Source organism: Dendronephthya gigantea, unplaced genomic scaffold (assembly GCF_004324835.1).
Source record: "Dendronephthya gigantea isolate DGI-Jeju-01 unplaced genomic scaffold, DenGig_1.0 000012F, whole genome shotgun sequence".
In the NCBI taxonomy this organism is placed as follows: Eukaryota; Metazoa; Cnidaria; class Anthozoa; order Malacalcyonacea; family Nephtheidae; genus Dendronephthya; species Dendronephthya gigantea.
The window spans coordinates 777,062-787,226 of NW_021163022.1; the positions used below are offsets into that span (position 1 = coordinate 777,062).

The window sequence follows — 10,165 nt, forward strand, 5'->3', positions numbered from 1 at the left end:
TCATAATTGGGCACCATCTAGGAAGTAAGAACAAGGTCAACAAGCACTGTATTGGAATAAGTTTGCCAATCGTCTATTTCGCAGCCACGTTGTCAATTTCGTAGAGAACGTGGTGGCCTCATAGGCTTTCTAACATTTCCCCTGCTCTTCAGTTCACCCCAATACGAGAACCACAGAAGCGTGATGCTTTTTGGTAAAATTAAATTTGCAAACTAATACAGTACTGATTTCATTAATCTGACTTATATTTGGGTGTTTCGCTTAAGTTAAGTAATACGATTCTTTTAATCCTGACTATGGATCATTAACGGCTTACAGAGAGGTCTGTTTTCCACGTCAACTATCAACCTAGTCGTTTACCCTTGCTTGAAGTGGAAAACAGCTCTTAGGCTTAACTATCTTCCGTGTATTATATGTTTACATGAAACTGGAAGGGAGTTTATTTGTCACGAAGTATATCGAAAGTAGTGGCTAGTGCTTCAAGTATAGAATAATCAAATTCGTCATGCAAAAGAATAAAAAAGGTTAATCATGAGCCAGCCACGAAATATAACCAAAAATATTTGGCTGTTCATGTTCATAAAAAAGTTTTGAAAAAATGAAATTTCGCTACAAATATTATCTCAGCAAAACATGTTCACCGTATTCTACTTCATAAATATTGCGGCTTATTACAGTCAATTCTCGGTATATTTTTCTAAATTTTGTTCATTTCTCCGGCCTTTTTTGACAGTCAACTTGCAATACATATTTGTACTTCATCTCTTTTGTGGCCCTGTCTGTGTTCTAGTTTTTAGTGTGTTTGACATTGCATTCCAGAGGGCTGTGGGCCATCGTCTTCGTCAGAATCTTCGAACTAAAATCAAAATATATTGAAATGGAGAATTTGCATCAAGTATCCTTCATTATGGATGGAACATTGTTTTAAACAAGAGGGGTGGTTCCCAAGAAATTTATGCACTTAAAGCTGATTTGGTTTCAAATAACTTTCAAGGCATTATGCTAGATTGACAGAAAGTCACTGATAAGTGAACTCATACTTCATACTCACATAATTATGCCGTTGGTTGTTTGATGATGCTTTATCTGGAGAAATTTCATCCAACACATAGGTATCATCGACATCATCTGGTATGATCGGCTCATCTGCTTGAGGTAATAACGTCTTTAATTCTTTGATTGAGTCTTCCGTGATGAATTCATTTGGTGGGAATACAACATTAAACTTTATAAAAAGTTTTCCTCTTGAAATGGATCTTCCATACACAGGCATTCCCTCATCCACAATCACTTTAATGTCGCCTGGTTTAATAACTTCACCAGCTGGGGATGTCAATTTCAACCATCTTTTGTCAAGTGTCTCCAAATATTTCTCAAAACCACACACAGCTTCGACTAAATTAATATCCATGCTTGTATGAAGATTTAATTTCCGCCTTTTAAAAACAGCATGTTCCTTTTCATCTAAAATGATGACGACATCCCCAGGCTTGATCCCAGGCTCTTCATCAGCCTCACCACTGAATGTGATTTTCTGCCCATCTTCCATTCCTTTCTCAACATGCACCTCAAGGATCTTTTGTTCTCGCACTGTTTTCTTACCATGGCATTCTTTACACTTGTCTTTTTCTGAAATAATTGAGCAGCACTTTGATCATTGGTATGTGAAGAAAACAAATTCAAGTTATATAAATGAGGAGTTTTAAATATCAGCAAACTTCTATGTATCTTATGCATATTCCAATCATTACATTGCCCTCATTGTTTCAAAGTACAGTAACTGCAAAAGGATTCCTAGATAGATCAACTATACATGAAGCACATGATAATCAAAACATTGCAGCATGCAGGCTATGCTCAACTCAAGGAAACAAGGAAATATTTTTGAAACACATACTGCTTGTCTAAATCTGATGAATTTTTGGACATGTTTGTCGTCCTGGGTGGCCGTACACCTGATATTCATCCCTTGCAACTAACTTCATACTTTGCTTATTAAGGTTGTGGCAGTCTGGTTAGAATTTTTGGGGAAATATTTTAGTAGGGTGGTAAAGTTACCATGTTTGTAAAGCAATTTGGTAAATAAAAACTTATGGCGTCATATATCCGCCAAAATTCAAAATTCGTTATTTTATGTTGAACATTCTTTGTTTTATTGGACTTTTTGTATTCTGCATTCAAGTTTGTGTATTACATTCATATTTGTGTTTTAAATTCATGTTTGTGTCGGTTTTACATTCAAGTTTGTGTTTTGCATTCGGGTTTTCGCATTTTACATTCAAGTTTGCATTGTACATTCAAGTTTGTATTTTATCCAACCGCAATCCAATAGCTAACCGGTTACGCGGGCGCAAGTATGGCGGGCGTGCCAGTTAACTCAATTTCCTCTATTTCGATCACTGATTTCGATTCAATGATTTCGATAGAGGACAGAGGTGGTATTTCGAAATGGTTAGTGCGCGTGTGTTTCTCATTGAACTGTAGGTAAAGTCGTTTGTTTATAGTTCATTGGTGTGTTCTCAGTGCGCCGGTGTGTCATATAAAAAAACCAAAATTAAAATACAATAGTGAATTTTGTGTTATTCCACAGCTGAACTATGGAGGAAGTACGGTATTTACTTAATGACGTTGTTAATGCAATAGATAGATATGAGGCCTCTGGTGATGTTTGCACCGATTTTCAACTGATTATTGTAAAGTTGGATTATGTCTAACGCCCGCGCCCGCGAAACCGGTTAGCTATTGGATTGCGGTTGGATAAAATACAAACTTGAATGTACAATGCAAACTTGAATGTAAAATGCGAAAACTCGAATGCAAAACACAAACTTGAATGTAAAACCGACACAAACATGAATTTAAAACACAAAGATGAATGTAATACACAAACTTGAATGCAGAATACAAAAAGTCCAATAAAACAAAGAATGTTCAACATAAAATAACGAATTTTGAATTTTGGCGGAAATATGACGCCATAAAAACTTACATCGCATTCTTAATTAGATTATTAAATGAGGTTAATTCTAAGCATGTGGTCAAAGTGGAGGTACCCACCTCTAATCTTTTCTCCCTCCCCTCGACAATCTGGACACACAGATTGTGTTTGCTGCACCATTCCTGGAAATATTTGGTGTATTCTTGTCACAGTTCCTGTGCCTGTGCATTGTCGGCACTTTTCGATGGCCCCCTATCAATTATCAGAAATAGTTTTCAGAAGACTGAGAGCACAAAAAAAGTAAAACGACAATTTTTATTTTATATCAATTTTATTTGATTAGAATTTTTGAATAACATGCTAAGGCTGTAATGCTATAGCTGTAATACAATTTAAAGATCATTGACATTGTACTTGACATTGACACATACCTCTTTCCCCCCTCTGCCATCACATGTCTTGCATATAACATTTTTCTGCAAAGCCAGTTTCCTTACTGTGCCTTTGTACAGGTCTTCCAAAGACACCTAATCAAAGAGAGATGTTAAAAGATAAAACTTTGTGATCAAATTTCAAGATCTGAAACATGTTTTGGTTTATCTTTTAATCAAACAGAAACATGGCATTCTCTTGCAATGCAATATAAAAACTTGTAATAGAATAAGGAACATCCAATCAATCTAAGGAAATTGCTAACTAAAATCAAGAAGAAAACTAAAAATCATAGTCTTATTTGTAAACAAAACTTTGCAGGTTTATACTACTGTATGTAAATTATATTTAATGCTGCCAGTAACATCCATAATTCCCCAGTTTACCTTTAGTTGATGCACCATATCTCTGCCAACATCTCGTTCCTTCCCATGTGATCTTGTACCAAAGAACATGTCAAATATATCCATAGGGTTGTGAAATCCACCACCAGAAGCTCCCTCTTTTAATGCTTGTTCACCACCCTGATCATAAAGCTTTCTTTTCTTTTCATCTGACAGGACTTCATAAGCATGAGAGATTGACTTAAACTGAAAAAATAAACTTTTAAATAGGTCTTATGCTTGTTAGACACAGGTGTGTGATGCTAGTGAAGTCATGTCAATTAATACAAACCATAGAAAGTATCTGAAGAATAGTTACTATGTGCATACTAATTGAAATATTCTTTGCTAATAAAAAAGAACAATATAATATCTTTGTACTAATTTATCGAGGACACAACACAGATATTAAGGCTGAAATATTCCTAAGGCATTTTATGTCATTCAGCATAATAAAATTTAATTGACATATTTCATAGATCATACCCTCTCTCCTTCATTTGGATTTTTATCAGGATGATACTTCATGGCCAGTTTACGATATGCTTTCTTCAACTGCTCTGGGGTTGCTGTTGGAGGAACTTCCAAAGTATCTACAGAACATTAAATTTACAAGCTTAAAATAAACTGGCACGTGTACATGATGTAATTGATGTGATTTTAAAAGACGTAGAAAACACGATTATAGACTGTCTTAAAAAACAACACTAAAATTTATAACTGTATGAATCAATAGTTTTCGTGATTTCCTACCGTACAGAGCTGTTTCTTTGACCATCTTTACAAACAGGGGAGAATACACACAAAATTTCTATGAGGTAAAGAGAAAACTTAGAAGATTCAGTTCATTTTCCGGATGCGAAAGACTGAAAGAGTCCATTTCGAACTCGCTAGGGCCTCTGGGTCACTACTGATCGATTTCCAACTGGACTACAAAAATGGGTGAAAGTAAAAAACAGGTTCATAAAACACAGTGCCCTTGTTGAGTACTACCCGTTCAGGTCGTTCTTGGAGGTAGTGCCCGTGCTTATTCATTTGGAAGCGTCATGTGCAACTTAGGCGCCAGAAAACGCGAACAGTCAGTGTGCCCCACTTGTATAATGAGATTCATCTCTTTGTTTAAATCTATCCTATTTCCATAGACGCACAGCACAATGCTAATGCTATGATTTGAAATTCAACTAATAATAAAGAGGTAGAAATTACCAAAAATTAATTTTGCATTTTGCGCGCTCTTTAGGACAACAATGAACTTGTTGAAACAACATCGGTTTTGTGTTCTCCAGAATAAAAACCCCGTTGTTTCTCCAAGTGAGCGACCTTCAACACTCTCACAGTTTTGACAATGTGCTGACTGCCGTTCAATTAAAAATTAGCTGAGAGATTGGAGTGAGGTCTGGAATAAAACATTTTGGGCGAAAACAAAACACAGAAGCAAGTTATTGGATTTAGCTACATAACAGCACGTATTACAACCTATAGGTTGAATCGATATATCGAGAAGATTTGAGTTCAGTGCCATCATTGGTTATTCATTTCGCTAAACGGACTTACTTGTTAGTTGTTATTGTTCATTCGTCAAGAAGAAGATTCAATTTCACTCATGAAGGTTTTCAGTGTATTGATACTTCTTTCATTTAACGACTGGTGTTTTGGTCGTTCCGTGGAACCAGCCACGATAAAGGAGCGATTTAGAAGGGCTAAATATGGTAGGTCACTAGCGTACTAGCGCGACTCCGAGTCTGAAATAAACCCATCTCTTGAATTACTCATGAATCAGTCTGTGATGGCTTGATAATGCGGAATGTCTGTGACAAACCATTCTAACAAAATAACCGCTTTAGACTGTAGCCAGTGTAGTGTGGTGCATTTTTGGGGGGAATAGATTAATCACCATAGATTTGTGGCACCCCGACATGAACCAAAGGCAAGTTGTTAAACGGTCTATTCGCTGACTATTCCTTTGTATGAAATGTTTATAATCATAGTTACACGCACCATGGTATAATTTCGTATCGTAATTTTCGCACTTCCGATCATTTGTGTTTAACAACGAGCCAGCTGAGCTGATACCGAAATGCGAGTGTTTAATTTACGACTTCTAGTTCTATACATCACGCACTAGGATCATCCGGCTTTATTAAATATTGTGTGCACGAAAGAATTTTGATCTTACCATGCACCATCTGCTTCCCAATTTCACAGTTAATACGGTGTGTTGTGTAGTGAATGTAGTGGGCTGATGCTAAACAGGACGTGTCCGTATCATGCCGACATCAAATCTTATACTCTTGTGCAATACAAGCTAGGGAATGCATTGTGAACTTTCATTAATTTATATCTCCAGCATTCAAGTTTCGCGTAATATCTGAAACAGTTGAAGAGTGCTTCGATGCCACCGTCTCAACAACGACAGTAAAGACAACGGACTCTTCCACAGCCCCTACACCAACAACAGCCTTTGCGAAGGAAACAACTCAAAAAACGTCAAACAGTTCAGATCATCGTCAAACTCCCATTATCAATGAAATATCATCAAAGCCAACGCTTGATATAAGCAATAAGCTCTCGGGAAAAACAGCGAAACCAACCGCATTGGAAGTTGCAACTGTTGACGTGAAAATAACAAATCTAAAGACGAAGTCACACACAGAAAGTCAGAATCATAATGTCTTTTCAACTACAGTCTACGTGCCTGCCAGCACGGTAACCCCAAATCAAGGCAATGTTTTTAGCTCAATGCCAGCAGATAATACCGAAAACCGGGTAAATTCTACAGAAAGCGTGGGACAGGGGCGCAGAAAGCGTAGTTGTGATTATCTGATACGCTACCAAAGGATTCGCATTGGAAGAAAACACATTTACAAAGGATGCAAGGAGATTAATAAAATGAATCGAGTTGAAAAAATGAATCCAATATATTTGAAGTCAGCTGTCAGATTGCGTAAGTTGAACAACTGATTCCAGGAAAAGTAGTATACTATAGTATATTGTATCGATCGTTATGTGAAATTGTAGACCTGGCGTATCTTTCTGTTTTATGACGAATGTTTGCATTTGAGAGGAGCTAACTATACTATAGTGGGATTAAGTCACTTGAAAGCTGAATGTCAAATTCTATCAAAGATTTTTGCATTAATTAGCATGATTTTCTTGTTTCATTCAGAAATGGGCTACAAGGGGAAAAAGGAAAACAGGAACTATTTTTTCATGGGAAGAGAAGTTCCTGGTGAACACCCCGATGATTACGTGTTCATGGCTGATGAACTCACAGTCGTCAAGTGGAAACCAAAGGCCTGGAAATTAAAGAAATATTTCAGATCGAATGGTGAACGATGTGATTAGATCAGCTGTATAGTGATAAATGTTGAAGTTTTTTAATGTTTGTACTAGCATAATACGGAAAAATAATAATAATACTACCGTTTAATAAAGGTTATCAACTTTGTAGACGTCACATAACAAGATATAGTTGCGCCTCGCAAGTTTGCTCTACCCCTTTAACCCCCCGAGACTTGTCGAATTTTGTCCCAGGGCCCACTTCCATCAACGCCTCTGGGAACAAGCAATGCCGATTCATCTTGAATACTAATTTTTGCCGATCTGTGCTTGAACGTTTTTACGTGCTTCTTTATACGTAAGTGAAGTGGACATGCACGCGTTCAAAACAATTTACCAAACAAGGGTACATCTTTAACTACGTATAAACAGGACATCCGGTCCCTCCTAAACCATTTTCTACCCACAGTTTTTAAGACCGTGTTTATGAACATTTAGTATTATTTGGGCACAATTCGTTGTGGTGCGAGGAGCTTAAAAGTGGAAAATATTCAATCATTTATTATACTGCTAAGATTCAGATCAGTGCGGTATTATCAAGACTGTGCCGGACAGTGTCATCGATGATGTTTGGAATTTTGGTTAAGACAATTTTGCTTTTAGCAATATCAAAATTATCTCACGGCAGCATTCGTTGTGACAGTCTGAAGAAACGACTATGCAGAGCTCAATTTGGTAGGTGAATAAGTAACACATACACCTATATAGTGGTACTATTTATACACAGAGGAGGGACGGGTATTTGTCAATCTTTGCTTGTTGCTTATGCAGGGATGTTTACTAAGAACTCAAAGCGGATAAATTGTCTTTATAATCATATAAATACTGTGACTTAAAAACTCTTCAATAGTAGACGTGTTTGAGGGCTTTCAGACTTATGCAGTAATGCAGTATGAGCCGTATCTCCTCATGGAAAGAGAATGAAAATTCGTGATTTTGTGCAAATCAATATTATGACTATACCCGATTGATTTGTTGCTGTGTTTGTTGGCACTGGCATAATTTCGGTATACCGTCATTGGCATAATTTCTAGAACTTTTCCAGACATCTAGATCTTATTACTGTTGTTGATAATTTGCCGTCTATCCTAGCTTAACCTTGGCGCCTCAGTCAGTTAGAAACGGTCAAGTTACATGACCAGAATCCACGAATATAATCCTTAATCTAATCCTTTAGGGTTAATAATTTGGGCTATCCTATTCTCGCGCACTTCAGTTAATTCGTAGGTCTCCTTCTACCCGTTTGAATAAGCAAATACACAGTGTTCTGGGGGAACTGCCGTATTGTTTAATCACGTATGATAAAATGTGTATTTGATCTAGTGTTGAACACTAGATCAAATACACATTTTATCATACGTGATTAAACAATACGATCATGAATTAATCTGAATTGAAAATTGGCAGTGAATGATGAACTTTTCCGTGTTTCTGCATAAAAAAACAGCCTTAACCCCAACCCGTAGAGGTAAGAAGCGTTAGTGGCAATATTATCCGATTATCTCCTAGGCTGACGTCATATAAAAAAAAACAATACACTTTGGAAGAGGAAGTCGAAATTTGTGAAAATTTCCGGTGGTTTAGGGATCACGGAACTAGAAAGTATAACTAAAATATTAAACAGTGAGAGAATGTGATGCATATGTCCGTGTATTGCCAAAAACATGAAATAGTTTGCCTTGGCCTTTGGGGCTTTGACGTATTTAGTCTAGCAACCAATGGCAGTAAATGAAATCTCATGCTGTTTCGCAGGTAGTAATTCCGTATCCAGAATTCACAAATATAATCCTAACTCCTCTAATCCCTAAACCTGACTCTAACCTTACAAATATCAACCATCACGCATCGTCTCCACTGATCTTTATTATCCAATAGTGCACTGAATGCGGACTAAGAGTGTATAGAGGAGGCAGATGATTGATTGCAATTATTTTATAGTTTTCAAATTTCAAGTGGTATCTAGAGCAAAAAAAGTATGCGCTAGTCCAACCTTGAAGGCAATTGTACCTTCAACCAACACTCCCCTGAAACGTGCAGCAACAACAGGAACGACACAAACCCTGGCAACAACAACATCACCGATGAGACAACTTGTTCAAAACACATTGGCAACTGCCTACGCCCAGAATCCTCAGAAAGGCTGCAAGCAAGTTCTACATCAAACTATTTTCATTCCGGAGGACACTGTCCTTAGAGGCTTGGATATCTTGAAAAAGATCATCAGTGTGAAAAAATTAAAGATAAAGAAACTTTATTCAAGCTTTATTAGATTAGGTAAGAGTGAAAAGAGGAAACAGGATATTGATGTTTATATAGTTGAGATACATAAAATCGGTTTCTAGCATGACTGACCCAAAATATTAGGAAATATAGGAAAAGGTGTAGCGTAGAGCTTATATAACTGATAAGCTCTACATACCTATTGTTAGGATGGTTTAGAAAACGTAAGGTTGTTTTTTATACATTACCATGCCATAATAAGGTAACAGAATGCTATATTATATATTCCAGATCTAAATTTTCAAGATGAATTGCAGCAAGGAGATTTCTTATTTATTGGACGCCCAGTGGGAAAAATTAAAGATCAATTATTCTTGAGTAATCCTACCACCGTGGTTCCATGGAGCAAATCACTCCAAAAGAATCTACAAAATTTTGATTTTGTCAAAGATTGTCAAAAGAAAACTCGTCTCTCTCGTGGTATATTTTGTCCAATATTCTAGCTTCAAATCATCATGTACAATTCCACAGAAAACTGGTTTAAACTAATTATAAACAATAATGAACAGCATTACGCACGCTAAAAAAGTGTGTCATTAACATTTCAACATCAAAGATACAAACGTGACGCAATGAAAAATGAGATTATACCGCATGTGATATTTCATGAGATTATTGATTCTTAGAACGTCTTTGGTTAACCAATGACGTGAACTTATGGGGCCAGTTGGCAGTTGTTCAAAGCTATAAGTTAGCGCTAACCCTGGGTTAAATGTTAAACCGGTTTTAGTTTATGTGCTTCTGAAATACTGTTCGTTTTAAAACTTTCGAAAATATTTTTTCTATCGGAGCA

General features: G+C 36.6%; 3 protein-coding genes across 3 annotated transcripts; 2 read left to right on the plus strand and 1 right to left on the minus strand.

Moving 5' to 3' along the window:
• Positions 1–227: 227 nt before the first annotated feature.
• On the minus strand, positions 228–4,633 carry LOC114519104 (dnaJ homolog subfamily A member 1-like). The gene is made up of 7 exons (XM_028539170.1): positions 4,507–4,633; positions 4,240–4,346; positions 3,757–3,960; positions 3,370–3,465; positions 3,058–3,190; positions 1,052–1,629; positions 228–856 (listed from the first exon to the last, which is right to left on the minus strand). The coding sequence occupies exons 1-7, from the start codon at positions 4,529–4,531 to the stop codon at positions 794–796; spliced, it is 1,206 nt and encodes a 401-aa protein (XP_028394971.1). The 5' UTR covers positions 4,532–4,633; the 3' UTR covers positions 228–793.
• Positions 4,634–5,117: 484 nt separating this feature from the next.
• LOC114518961 lies at positions 5,118–7,192 on the plus strand. The gene is made up of 3 exons (XM_028539011.1): positions 5,118–5,462; positions 6,101–6,697; positions 6,920–7,192. Exons 1-3 carry the CDS (start codon positions 5,357–5,359, stop codon positions 7,096–7,098), a joined length of 882 nt encoding a protein of 293 aa, XP_028394812.1. The 5' UTR covers positions 5,118–5,356; the 3' UTR covers positions 7,099–7,192.
• A 359-nt stretch (positions 7,193–7,551) lies between these two features.
• On the plus strand, positions 7,552–10,107 carry LOC114518965. The gene is made up of 3 exons (XM_028539016.1): positions 7,552–7,767; positions 9,031–9,366; positions 9,604–10,107. Exons 1-3 carry the CDS (start codon positions 7,656–7,658, stop codon positions 9,813–9,815), a joined length of 660 nt encoding a protein of 219 aa, XP_028394817.1. The 5' UTR covers positions 7,552–7,655; the 3' UTR covers positions 9,816–10,107.
• The last annotated feature ends 58 nt before the right edge of the window (positions 10,108–10,165 follow it).

Bases quoted from the DNA above. Each gene is read 5' to 3' on its own strand.
- LOC114518965 (XM_028539016.1), top strand. From the start codon at position 7,656: ATGATGTTTGGAATTTTGGTTAAGACAATTTTGCTTTTAGCAATATCA. The intron at 7,768-9,030 runs GTAGGTGAATAA...ATTATTTTATAG, and splicing joins ACTATGCAGAGCTCAATTTG to TTTTCAAATTTCAAGTGGTA. The intron at 9,367-9,603 runs GTAAGAGTGAAA...TATATATTCCAG, and splicing joins TTCAAGCTTTATTAGATTAG to ATCTAAATTTTCAAGATGAA.
- LOC114518961 (XM_028539011.1), top strand. From the start codon at position 5,357: ATGAAGGTTTTCAGTGTATTGATACTTCTTTCATTTAACGACTGGTGT. The intron at 5,463-6,100 runs GTAGGTCACTAG...TTATATCTCCAG, and splicing joins ATTTAGAAGGGCTAAATATG to CATTCAAGTTTCGCGTAATA. The intron at 6,698-6,919 runs GTAAGTTGAACA...TGTTTCATTCAG, and splicing joins GAAGTCAGCTGTCAGATTGC to AAATGGGCTACAAGGGGAAA.
- LOC114519104 (XM_028539170.1), bottom strand. From the start codon at position 4,531: ATGGTCAAAGAAACAGCTCTGTACG. The intron at 4,347-4,506 runs GTAGGAAATCAC...AATGTTCTGTAG, and splicing joins CAAAGAAACAGCTCTGTACG to ATACTTTGGAAGTTCCTCCA. The intron at 1,630-3,057 runs GTGGGTACCTCC...CAATTATTTCAG, and splicing joins GGAGGGAGAAAAGATTAGAG to AAAAAGACAAGTGTAAAGAA.